This window comes from Hemibagrus wyckioides, linkage group LG08, assembly GCF_019097595.1.
Source record: "Hemibagrus wyckioides isolate EC202008001 linkage group LG08, SWU_Hwy_1.0, whole genome shotgun sequence".
In the NCBI taxonomy this organism is placed as follows: Eukaryota; Metazoa; Chordata; class Actinopteri; order Siluriformes; family Bagridae; genus Hemibagrus; species Hemibagrus wyckioides.
The window spans coordinates 22,925,073-22,938,220 of NC_080717.1; the positions used below are offsets into that span (position 1 = coordinate 22,925,073).

Sequence of the window (13,148 nt, forward strand, 5' to 3'; positions counted from 1 at the left end):
AAGGGCCCAGCAGTGGCCCCTCAGTAGTCCTGGGATTGGAACTCACAATCTTCTGATCATTAGTACGACATTTCATCCACTGAGCTAGCACAGCTATGGAGCACACAAATTTGATCAAAAATTTATGAAAACCCTGAATGTTCATATTAATAGCATACTTAAAAAATATTAAAAATGAAATAAACAAATGCAAAGAAAGCAAGCCGGGTCGTAATGCTTCCTAGTGTCTTACAGACTTCCAGCCGAGAGGACGGCCCTTCAGCTTCTTAAACACGACACTGGGAAGGGTGCGAGGGATTTCTAGCTGCAAGTCCCTGGGACACTCCACTTCACATTTACAAAAAAAATATGTTTTTTAGTTTTTCTGTGTAGTGTGCTTAGTGTTCGCGATCATCCAGGTACAGTAGGTATATTTTTCTCTCCATTTTCATGTCGAACCTTTTGTTTTCTTTTCAGCTCTTTTCACCATCTAATTCATCTTCTCGGTAATTTGGCTCAGAATTTCGGGTGCTTTTAAGCTGTTTGGCCTAGAAGCAAGTCAAAAAATGTTCAATTCTACCTCTGAGGCCACCTTTCATAGGCTTATAGGCGTTCAGTTGTGTGGACATTGCCTTATAGGCGTTCAGTTGTGTGTACATTGCTTTATAGGCGTTCAGTTGTGTGTACATTGCCTTATAGGCGTTCAGTTGTGTGTACATTGCCTTATAGGCGTTCAGTTGTGTGTACATTGCTTTATAGGAGTTCAGTTGTGTGTACATTGCCTTATAGGCGTTCAGTTGTGTGTACATTGCCTTATAGGCGTTCAGTTGTGTGTACATTGCCTTATAGGCGTTCAGTTGTGTGTACATTGCCTTATAGGCGTTCAGTTGTGTGTACATTGCCTTATAGGCGTTCAGTTGTGTGTACATTGCCTTATAGGCGTTCAGTTGTGTGTACATTGCCTTATAGGCGTTCAGTTGTGTGTACATTGCCTTATAGGCGTTCAGTTGTGTGTACATTGCCTTATAGGCGTTCAGTTGTGTGTACATTGCCTCATAGGCTTTCAGTTGTGTGGACATTGCCTTATAGGAGTTCAGTTGTGTGTACATTGCCTTATAGGCTTTCAGTTGTGTGTACATTGCCTTATAGGCGTTCAGTTGTGTGTACATTGCCTTATAGGCGTTCAGTTGTGTGGACATTGCCTTATAGGCGTTCAGTTGTGTGTACATTGCCTTATAGGCGTTCAGTTGTGTGTACATTGCCTTATAGGCTTTCAGTTGTGTGTACATTGCCTTATAGGCTTTCAGTTGTGTGTACATTGCCTTATAGGCATTCAGTTGTGTGGACATTGCCTTATAGGCGTTCAGTTGTGTGTACATTGCCTTATAGGCTTTCAGTTGTGTGTACATTGCCTTATAGGCGTTCAGTTGTGTGTACATTGCCTTATAGGCGTTCAGTTGTGTGTACATTGCCTTATAGGCGTTCAGTTGTGTGTACATTGCCTTATAGGCGTTCAGTTGTGTGTACATTGCCTTATAGGCGTTCAGTTGTGTGTACATTGCCTCATAGGCTTTCAGTTGTGTGTACATTGCTTTATAGGCGTTCAGTTGTGTGTACATTGCCTTATAGGAGTTCAGTTGTGTGTACATTGCCTTATAGGCGTTCAGTTGTGTGTACATTGCCTTATAGGAGTTCAGTTGTGTGTACATTGCCTTATAGGCGTTCAGTTGTGTGGACATTGCCTTATAGGCTTTCAGTTGTGTGTACATTGCCTTATAGGCTTTCAGTTGTGTGTACATTGCCTTATAGGCGTTCAGTTGTGTGTACATTGCCTTATAGGCGTTCAGTTGTGTGTACATTGCCTTATAGGCTTTCAGTTGTGTGTACATTGCCTTATAGGCGTTCAGTTGTGTGTACATTGCCTTATAGGCGTTCAGTTGTGTGTACATTGCCTTATAGGCGTTCAGTTGTGTGTACATTGCCTTATAGGCGTTCAGTTGTGTGTACATTGCCTTATAGGCGTTCAGTTGTGTGTACATTGCCTTATAGGCGTTCAGTTGTGTGTACATTGCCTTATAGGCGTTCAGTTGTGTGGACATTGCCTTATAGGCTTTCAGTTGTGTGGACATTGCCTTATAGGCTTTCAGTTGTGTGGACATTGCCTTATAGGCTTTCAGTTGTGTGGACATTGCCTTATAGGTTTTCAGTTGTGTGGACATTGCCTTATAGGCATTCAGTTGTGTGGACATTGCCTTATAGGCTTTCAGTTGTGTGGACATTGCCTTATAGGCGTTCAGTTGTGTGTACATTGCCTTATAGGCGTTCAGTTGTGTGTACATTGCCTTATAGGCTTTCAGTTGTGTGTACATTGCCTTATAGGCATTCAGTTGTGTGGACATTGCCTTGTACGAATTAAATTCATACATTTTTAAAACCTTTGTAAATTTAGTAGAAATGTTTAGTTTGGTTTCTGCAAAGATTTTCACACAACTTTAATAAAAGCTATAGATGTTAGGCTCCTGTGTTGTCTTTTATTTTCACATACACAAAGTACACAAACTAGCTGTAAAGTTAGTTTGCATACTTTAGTACACAAGTAAAGGCTTTGACCTCAAATAGGATTTGTCTTGACTTTCCTTTCGTCCGTGTCTTGACTCAATCTCAGCTGGTCCTGGTCCTGCACTTGACGATGGCGGCCATGATGCCAGACTCAGGGACTCACAAATTGTTAATGCCAGGTAACATGGAGATTTAGAAGAAGACTGCAGAAATGATTGAATGATTTGGGTCTCTGAAAAGTGTGACAAAACCAGCCAACGATCATGTGTCAGCTTTTCCATTACCTTCCCCCCTGCTTAGCCTTTCTGGTGATCTAAACATGTTGTACATTATGAACGAAAGGGCTGCGAGATGCGTATATGTCCATAATATCCATTCACATCTGTCTGTTATATAATTATCTCTCTCTTTTTTTTTTTTTTTTTACAAATTTCAATTACAAAACTAATTTGAGGAATTAACATCGACCATGTGGATCTAAAGCCAAAAATGAACACCTGGAAATTAAAGGATTTGTTTTATTTTTGTTAAAATTTCACATATTTTATTCCTTTGACAATACATCAATAAAATAAATTGCCATTATGGAATATGAGGCTAAAGTCAAATGGTAAGTGTAATTTATTTAAAAAGTAAGAGTTGAAGATGAGCTGTAGTGCTGGTGTGTTGGTTTTAAATGTTTATGCATCACCCGTGTGCTGCTATTAAAGGCCATCTCCGCTTTACATATACAGCACTGCGCCATGCAGGAGAAACTCCCACACACTCCTGACATTACAGGTCTTGCCTTCTTTGACTCTTCTCTCGTTACAGACGTTGTTTAAAGTCCTGTCTATGTGATATGCAATTTCCCTGGAGGTGGTGTTGCTGCTGAAACCTTTAGCAGTGTACATGTCTTTTGTTAGAACGTCACTACTAAAGTGATGAATGTCTTTACATTTGTCAAGACAATAAATATTTAGCCGGACCTTCATTGGGATTTCAGTTCCTTTTGCAGGCGGGAGAGAGGTAAAAAAAACATTACAAACTGCCCCTTTAAAGGTGTAAGTAGCAAGCAAATCATTAAAAGCATTCTATATCTGGTAGAAACAGGCCTTATGTGTGAGTGATTAAAGAAGGGAAAAGAAGTAGAAACAGAGAGAAAAACATGCATGCAGTTTGCCACAAACCGTGTCTTTAGAGTGTCCCATTATGAAGAAATATGGAGAGGCAAGAGTGTCGCTTTTCATGCACATGGAAAGGTTGGAAGGTACCATTCCTACGAGACAGGGAGTAAAGACCTACTCTATCACTGGCATAAAAGTGGAAGCAGAAGAAGTCTACAGTTAATACTACAAGCAGTTAGAGAACAGCATGGTGTAAACTAATGTCTTATCTCTACTGGCCAGGTTTCAGCTTGCCGATTTTCCGACGGCTGCTTTATCGTTAGAGGCTGGCAAAGCAGCTCAAAGCTGGCACGGTCCGCCCGACTTTTACCTTCTGATCCAAATGTGAATTTGTGTGATGAGGCTGACTGGCTGCTGGCCAGAGATCTGAGCGCCGCCTCATACACACATGCTTCGTGTTCAATGAAAAATTAAAATGATATAAACTCTTAAAAACAATCAGTTGCCTTTGTATACTGCAAACTCCTCCGGGGAAATAGGTGCAGTATTAAAGGACCTTAATCGAGGTTACTACTGACTATTTCAGCCGCATGTCGTTAAAAAAAACAACAAAACAATATTAGTTCTTATAGATTTTTCATTTAGAGCGACTAAGTGAGCAGAGCCAGTAGAGACCAGAGCATAAACAGCGTTCAGAGACAAAACGATTAACACTCAGAAATCTTTCTATCAGCCAGAGAAACATGCTCAGAGTCTCAATGTCTGAGCTTTGAAACCAACGTTGCTAATAGATATAGCTAGAGCCCCGTTAAATTCATGACGAAATGTGCTTCATATCACAGATGCATTTTATACTAAAATAATCTGAAAAAAAAAAAGAAGAAAGAAATAGTATAGCAAGCAAATGTCTACCTAAATGCAAAGCATATGGTGAGTGTACTAGTCTTTATGTGCTGTCTGAGATCAATAGGCAGCGTCAGCGTAATTCAGCAGGATTAGGCATCCTTGCTTCAAAAGACTTCCAGTGTGGTTTATACTTCCTTTGTAGGTGCAGCGTTTGTGGACGTGTGTTCCTGATCTCCCTAGTTTTTTTGTCAAAGCCAGGAATGGTAGTGTTGTGCCGGCTGAACGTGCACTGCTTCGGAAAAACAAAGCTGCTGGCTCATCATCATCATCATCATCATCCTGTTAACTGAACTAACGTTAGGTACAATTGCAATCATGTTTAGCTTCATCTAGAAACGCTCAACTAAATTCTGATGCTTTTTTCTCCGACTCCAATTTGATACGTTAATAGTTAGCATTATTACAGTATGTGGACACCTGAGCATCAGACCCCTCTGTAGTTCTTCCCCAAAACAGTTCCTACAAAGTTGGAAGCACACAACAGTGTAGAATTTCTCATTTTGCTGTAATTTCCTGCTGTCTTGAACTAAAACATCTTAACCTGATCCAGCATGACAATGCTCCATGACGACATCATTTACCAAAGCTGGAGTGGAAGGACTCGAAAAGTCTGACTCAACCCCCCACTAAACACCTTTGGGATGAACTGGAACACCTCCTCACCCAATATGTCTGATCTCACTACTAATGCTCTTGTAGCTGAATGATCAGAAATCCTCACAGCCACACTTTAACATCTAGTTAAATGACTTCTCTGACGCAAGGAGGATGCTATAGCAGAAATGAGGGACCAAATCTATGGATTTGGACCGGGATGCTCAAGAACATAAGGATATGACGGTCAGGTGTCCAGAAACCCTTTAGCCATAGACTATCATCATAAATCAGTACACATTTGCCTCAAAAGCACAATTTGGCTAAGTAATACCGTTTGCCTCATTAGTTTCATAAAATGTGCTTCTACAGCATTTGGCAGGTGCCTTTATGCAGAGCAACGTCAGCATAATTCATATTCAGAAAAAAAATTCCTAAAAATAAAATGGACTTCCGATGTTTTAAGGCCATAGCTTGGTACTTGTGTACTTGGTACTTGTGTGACACCAAACTATGTGTTTTTTCTTCTTCTTTAAAACAGATTAATATAGTGATAGAGAAAACATAAATATGTATTTTTGAGTAAAGGTGACTATTCCGCCTGGTTGGGGCTGAGTGTGTGATGATTTATGTTTGCAGTTCATGTGTTATGCTGATAAACTGCAGGATAAAAGCTTCGACAGCAATATTAGCTTTTAAAAACAAACCTCAGACCTCATGGACTGATCAGTTACACTTGGGGGGGAGTAGGAAATCGTGTGAATTTGTGTCAAGCCATTTATAGTATAAAGTAAGAATTCAAGAGATGTTTTTAGTTTGTATACCAGATAAAGCATTTTATGATCGTTAATCTTACAACATACACAATAATATACTATACATATATATATATATATAATGATATAAACACTGTTATAAGGTTGTGAGTGAAATGTGATACAGACCATATTCAGGCACCTGCCCCGTGCCCCGTTTGAGCAGCAGACGCACTCGTCGGCCGCCCGCCTTGATAAGCTCAATGGCCCGGGCGTGACTCATGTCCCGTGTGCTCTCACCATTTATCTCAATGATCTGATCACCCACCTATACACACACACACGAAAAACATCACTGTTTGATGAGATTTTCTGTCCCTCCAAGCCTGCAATGCTTCCCACAAACAGATTAAAATGTCCAAATTCATTTAGAGAGCATCCTAGTGATGATCCGGTCTCTGGAATATTAAGGCTTCTGGGACAAACACATACACATGGACTGAGACACACACACACACACACACACACTGACCCTCATCCTCCCGTTGCGGATAGCGGGGCCGTCCTCAGCCAGACGGAGCACGAACAGGTCCATCTTGTACTCCCTGCCTCCTCTGATGCTGAAGCCGAAGCCCTTCACGCTCTTCTCCAGCTCCACTGTGAAATAGTCGTAGTCCTACACAGAACAAAACACACGAGTCACCGCTCTTCTCGGTTTCTGCATTGTTTATTTGATCAGGTTGGCCCACAGCAAGTGACACTATATTAATACTCATGTTGTAATGGATTTTTAATTCCCATGCCCAGGGTTAGGCTGAGTCAGCACGCACAGCTGAGACCCGAAAGCAAGAGCCGTAAACAAGTCGGCTGCACGGTAACGGCTGAAATGTGAATCGTGTTTATCTTCCTAGCTCATGTTTGGAAATGAGGTTATCAGAGTTTTTCAGGGAGTTTCTGATCAAAATGGTTTGACTTGAGATGAAATTTAAAATGGGAATGTTGAATACACAAACTAAAACAAACTCTACAGATATACGGTCAGCCACCTCTCAGAATAGTCCAACATAAATCTTTAAAATGAACTGTACATGCAAGAGTATTTTCAGCTTAAAGATACAGGCTGGTTTATTTCAACACAATAGGAAATTATGATATGAATTAAAGTATGGTGCACGATATAACAGCTCATGTTCATATAAACCCACACTATTAGCCCAACTATTCAGTTCATGATCATAGAAACTAATAGAAAATCTCAGGGATTTTTCCAAATTGCTGCGGATTTTGTGATTGTGTGTCACGATGCACATTCAGCCAGAGCCCTCTTCAGGTTCACATGCATCAAACACGAGTACAGCTATCACAGAAAGTAAATTACATCTGTTTCTTCACACACAGGAAGTAGTTTAAAAGACCTGTGCTTGCAATTTCCTAAAAATGGCAAATTTGGAAAAATCAGGCATCACAAAAACTCCTAGAGGGACTGATTATACACACACATGTTGTGTTTGCAGTCGTACCTGTGGCCTGTAATCTGGGATTGAATGCTGTCTGTAGTCGATGAGCGGAGGCGGGTGTCTGTAGTCCATAGTCGGAGGCTGTCTGTAGTCTGCTACTGGAGGATGTCTGTAGTCCACAGGAGGCTGTCTGTAGTCTGTGTACGGCGGCTGGCAGATATCTGGTTTAACATCCTGTCTGGCTTTTACCTCCGACCTGTAGCTGACAACAAGTTTCAATCAGAAGAAAGCCTTTCCCAGTTCATTCAAATATCAGCTATAAAACTGAATGCAGTGTCACAGTAAACACACACACACACACACAACGTGTTTTCCGAACGTCTCGACAACACACACCCTCCAGTCGGGTGTGGGGGTGGGGGTGGGGGGTTCCTGCTGCCGTAACGTTTTACACATCCGTAGGCTTTTTCAGTGTCAGCAGTCCATTAACATAAAGCTTCAGAAGCTTTGCTTTTCTTCTGTCTTTGAGAGCGAGCCAAATCTCCCATCTCAAAGCTGAGTAAGACGTGAAAAGATCTCTGAGCCAAGAGCCATGTTTTATTGAGCAGATCTCCACTGGTAAATAATTCAGAATCAGAAGCTAAGCAACAATATGCAACTGAGCGAGAGAATACGAGCGGTTCTTCAGGTACCAGGCACTCACCAGCCCAGAGAACGACAACAAAATAAAAACCTTTCAATATTAAACAGTATCCAATTCTACAGTCTGAGGTACAAAGTGAATCTAAAATTGATCAGTTTTAGACACGGTAAAATAAATTTGTAAGTAAAGAAAGCGAGAATTTGTTTAACATCAAATTGTTAAGGATCGAACCTTTTCTCCAGCCCTTCCTGCAGCTGTGCAGCTGATTCTTAACTAAATCACCTTCTCTACTGGTGGAATGTAACAGATACACGAGTGTGTATCAGATCGTAAGATTAATATAATTACAAATAGACCGTTCCCTACGAGATCTCTGGTAATGCACTTTATTCCCCGATGCTGTTGGAATTCTCAGATCAGAAAATGTTCATTCATTTTTTACAACAGCAGCTCTGACAGAAGTTCCAGCTCCTAACATAAACAATAGGTTTATATTAATGCGCTAGTTTGCACCAACACATTATTTTTATAGTTTCTATAGTAACAGTTCGTTCACATGGACGAGTATGGCAGATGCGCCACATAATCCAACCTTAGAATAAATGGTTTAAGAGAACAGCCTATGATTTAACAAAAAAACAAAAATGTATATACATTTTATATGTCATTTATATGAGTTTTTGGGTTACATTTATGATGCTGAAGCTTTCTGGCAGACGAGTTTGCGCTTTTCTGTTTCCCTGTAACACGACACGCTGCATTTCTTTTCTCTTATTAACTTTAAAGAATAGAAGAAAGAGCAGCTGGTGAGGGAAAAACTGTTTATAGCTATTATAATGCAAGTGGTAACAGGACCTAACTTATCCCATATAAGGTTAAAAATCTCTAAGTACAGTTAAAAATGTATGACGTGCTCATTAATAATTTAAAAACCGTACTAAACTGAGAAATAACACAATCTGTGACACGCTCTTAATGGAAAATAATCCACTTCAGGGTGTTGTATCGCACAGTCCTGGTGTGGAATATTATCCTTCGATAGTAAAGTCCATTATTTTTTATCCATCGCAGTGATACAAAATGGTCTTTGCTGATAGATTGAAATATTGATGACTGGTGGTAATTTTTTTTTTACTTTATCACTTCATTTATGAGTGACCTGATTTTTCAGACAGTGTGTCAGGTGTGTAGTGAGAGAATATGGCGTCTCATCCCTCACCCCATGAGAGTGTAATACACTGTACCTGCTGTCATGGAGGTAGAGCTGAGGCGGCACTGCGACCGGCACCCCACCGATGGTGGTAAGCTGAACAGCTGGGACCCCTGGGATGACTGGGATTCCTTGAACCACAGGGACGCCTGAAACAACCGGGACGGACTGAATGGTTGGAACAGGGACACTCTGATCCCCCGGCGGTCCTGCCTGACTCACCATCGGGCCTGAGTGCGCTGTCTCGAGGCTGGGCTGGTTTGCGGGCTGGTTGGCCTGAGTGATGGGCGTGGTACTCTGTGTTCCTGCAGGACTTGGCTCCATTCGCTGGGGGCTGGATTGTGTGGTGGCGGGGCTCGGGTGGGGGGCCGGGGGGCTCGGGTTGGCCATGCTGGGACTCGGCTGAGTCGCAGAGGTCGAGGGGCTCTGCTTCTGAACCACCAGGGGGCTCTGTTTCTCTGAGGTAGGGCCAGAATGGGGGCCATTTACATCTGTCGAGGGAAAAGAATGAACGAGTAAAACGGGATTTAAAACAGGATTATTAGTCAACACAAGCATTTTCACTGACTGGCTGTACATGAAGAAAACAAATGAGGAGCAATCAAGGGAGAAGGAGGAGGCAGACCATTAGCACAGACGGTCTACAGGTGGTATGATATTATATAAGAGCAGAGCTGCACGATATATATGAGCACTGTAACAAGCTACATGTTTTTTCTTGTGGATTCTAACTAAGCATTCTGTGATTATTTGGATATATCATGATATTAAGGAAATGAAGGAAACCCTGGGAAACATTAACACTGACCCGTTAACATTACAAGTCAATTATATTATAATCCCAATGTGCTACTTTTTGTTCCTACACCAGAGAGAATATCAGTGCTCAGAAACACATCCTAAACACTGTAAAACTTTCTGTCTGACCTTCCTCTGGGATGATGTGCAGAGTAACAGTGAGTCCTGCATCTTTGATCAGCTTCACAATGTCAGCATGAGGCATGTTGATAATAGACTGATTGTTGACAGCCATGATGCGGTCGCCAACCTTCAGCTTCCCGCAGCGGTCAGCCGGACTGCCCTCGATTATGCGGCCGATTTTGTGCGGCACGGCTAAAACGAAGCGTGTGAGATCAGTTTTAATTCACAGAGTAAACATAAACATAGAGTATATACGCTCTTCACTTAACCGAGTGAAGCCTGCATTACAGCTCAGACACTCGGTAGAAGTTCTGTTATCTGATCTTGACACCCCCCCAAAAACGAGTGTTGTATGTCTTGATAAGCGTGTGAAAGAAGGAAACAGAGACTAACAGATTGTGGCGGTGTTCTCCGGTCTGTTCAGAGAGCTGATGATGACGAAACCGAAGCCTTCGGTCTCTTTGCGGTGGATGACTACATCGGTTGTGGGCGGCAGGTTGACTGGACACACGGCTCGACCTCGAGGAGAGCTGCTCTGATTGGCTGCTGATCCGTTCTCTCCACAGGGCTGGCCTGCAGGGGGCAGCAATCACAGTCTGACTCACCGCTCAATATAGGCTTTAGCGTACTAAACACAGGAATGCTATGCTCTTCTGACCAGAGACAGGATGGCAGACCAATTAAAGAGTCAGCAACTGTCAACCCACAGTTCTGTTTATGTTTCAGCCCCGAAATGATGCTCAAATGTTTGCTTTTTAAATGTGGCATCTGCTGACCATTTGTCTACGCCAGCTTGCCATGTTGATGATGCAAATATATACTTAAAATACTAATGCTAATGCATGTTAATTATCCATTAGCCTTACTGACGCATTAATAGATACTTAATAGATTGAGCTGGTGCCAGGACACATAATGACTTCGCTGAGTAATGCATAGTGTCTAAATGAAACCACAAAAACTGCCCTCCTTGACCACTAAGCTCTACACAATAGCATCCTCATTCTCAGAGACTGCAGTAGTACTGACACTGGATGCTAATAAAGTGCTCTGCTGGCTTTTTTTGACGGTAAACACTTTAGACTGAAATCTCTCTCACACTCACAGCAGCACTTTATCTGTTCAGATCTGTCCTTACATGTTCAATAAAGTAATTACATTGCAGCGTTTGGCAGACACCCTTACCTAGAGCAACTCATATTTATACCGCTGAGCAGATAAGGGTTAGGGGCCTTGCTCAGGGGCCCAGCAGCAATCTGTAGTCCAACACCTTCACCACTGAGCTAGCAATCACTGGTTTCTGAGCTTTCCCTTTTTAATATTTCCCTTTTAGAAAGAGGACATGATTATTTAAAAATTCTAGAAATTGATCCTCCTTATCCAGACTGGTACAATCTGGTAATATTCTTCTAGAAATATCTTGTCATTCATTTTAATTAGAAGGGCTAAAATGCGTTTTAATCAGTTCATTGATTGATACCACCAGACCATCTATTAATACTTTCTACCCCAGTTTACCCTGCTTTCTTTCCGAATTAACCCGCAGTGCTGATTTTCTTCATGCGTGTTTAGTCAAAATTAATTCTAAAATAAAAATAGTCAAGGTTCAGTCATACAGATTCCTTTTCCTACTTTGCTAACTGTAAGTGAAGAAACTGTGTGTAAAAAAAAAAAAAAGAGGTTCCAGATCATAATAAAAATTCATAATAAAATACTGCTGCACACAGCAAAATAGTTTCTAAAAGTTGTTTTTATAAAAAGGGTTATAAAAGTTATGCAGTTAATATATTCCTCCTTTACTAAATACCTACTCAATGTAGGAAAACAGACGGTCTCAATTAGTCCGGCAGTTTAAGTTTTCTTTCGGTGTCCAGCAAATAGATGACCCAACAAAAAAAGCACATAACTTAGAGATGGAACAGAGCAATAGAGGGCAAAATATAAGGTGGGAGCAGCAGCTTTGGATCTGAATCTGGAGTCAAAGTGCTCTCTGTGTGGGAGGGAAGTTAAACTCTCTCTAGTCAATCACGTGCATCTGTGTGTGCAGACGTGGGAGATAGTGCTTTCCTTTAACATGTTACACTGTCATGTGTCTCAAAGGATGCATGTGATAGCCTCCATTTCCACTAGCTGTCGGGAAAAACAACAGGACAGGAATAACAAACAAGAAAAACAAACAGTTCTCCAGGCAGATGAGTGAGAGTGAGCTCCTTCATTGTTGCTCCAGTATTTATGGTGGCTTTTAAAAATTGAATTTAACTTCATTGCACACTTCATCAGTCCTAATCACATACAAACGCTCTCTTTCATTTGTGCTGCCGTTTTTATTCCACAGCCTGCATAAACAAACTGTTTGGAGCGATCTAGAAGCTGATGAGGTGCTGAATGATGGCACAGGTTACACACTATTGTGCGGCTGGGTTCTAAAAAGCGGTCTGGTGTGTTTATGAAAAAAAAAAATGTATAAACAACAGAAATTGAGGGGTCTTTTTTTGCAATAATCTTTTGCTATGTTCATTTGAGATTAACCTCTTAACATCCTTGCCTATTATTCGTGTTATATCATGAATCTCCCCCTGGAGCCGAGCGCTACATGCATCACTTTCGCATCTGTTCCCTTTCTGTTCCACATTGTTCATTGTTTCTGTAGCCATGTGTGTTTTGTTTTGTTTCCTGTCTTGTCTCCTCTCATGTCTCTGTATATGGTTGCTTCCCTTATGTGTCCTTATTACCGGCACCTGCTTTGAGTTTGCAGTGTGATTAGTTCTTTAATTTAAACCCTTGCGTATGTCTCTGTGAGATTTAGTCCACAGTGCTTTGTATGCTACCTGTCTTTTGGAAGTCTCTGGCATGTCCTGATGTCCTGATTTTGCCATGTTTGTCACCACAGCCTGTTTAGTAAACCTGTCTTTGTCTTTCCCTGATTTTGGATTTGTTTTTTTTTTTGGATTTAGGAACTACTATAATATTATTTAGGAACTACTATCAATTATTTAGTGGCTACATAAAAACTAACAC

The 13,148-nt window shown here is 41.3% G+C and overlaps 1 protein-coding gene across 9 annotated transcripts in view; it reads right to left on the reverse strand.

Moving 5' to 3' along the window:
* The window catches only part of magi2b (membrane associated guanylate kinase, WW and PDZ domain containing 2b), a 143,500-nt gene that overhangs the window by 5,595 nt on the left and 124,757 nt on the right, over positions 1–13,148 (reverse strand). For 7 of the 9 annotated variants that reach the window (XM_058397263.1, XM_058397262.1, XM_058397259.1 and 4 more), the window contains 7 exons: positions 10,524–10,703; positions 10,137–10,322; positions 9,244–9,700; positions 7,420–7,612; positions 6,432–6,575; positions 6,089–6,227; positions 3,708–3,796 (listed from right to left, as the gene is read on the reverse strand). In XM_058397263.1, coding sequence (XP_058253246.1) covers positions 3,708–3,796; positions 6,089–6,227; positions 6,432–6,575; positions 7,420–7,612; positions 9,244–9,700; positions 10,137–10,322; positions 10,524–10,703 — 1,388 coding nt within the window. Of the gene's footprint in view, positions 1–1,955; positions 3,527–3,707; positions 3,797–6,088; positions 6,228–6,431; positions 6,576–7,419; positions 7,613–9,243; positions 9,701–10,136; positions 10,323–10,523; positions 10,704–13,148 lie in introns of those variants that run through there. The other 2 variants (XM_058397260.1, XM_058397261.1) reach the window with 2 other exon arrangements.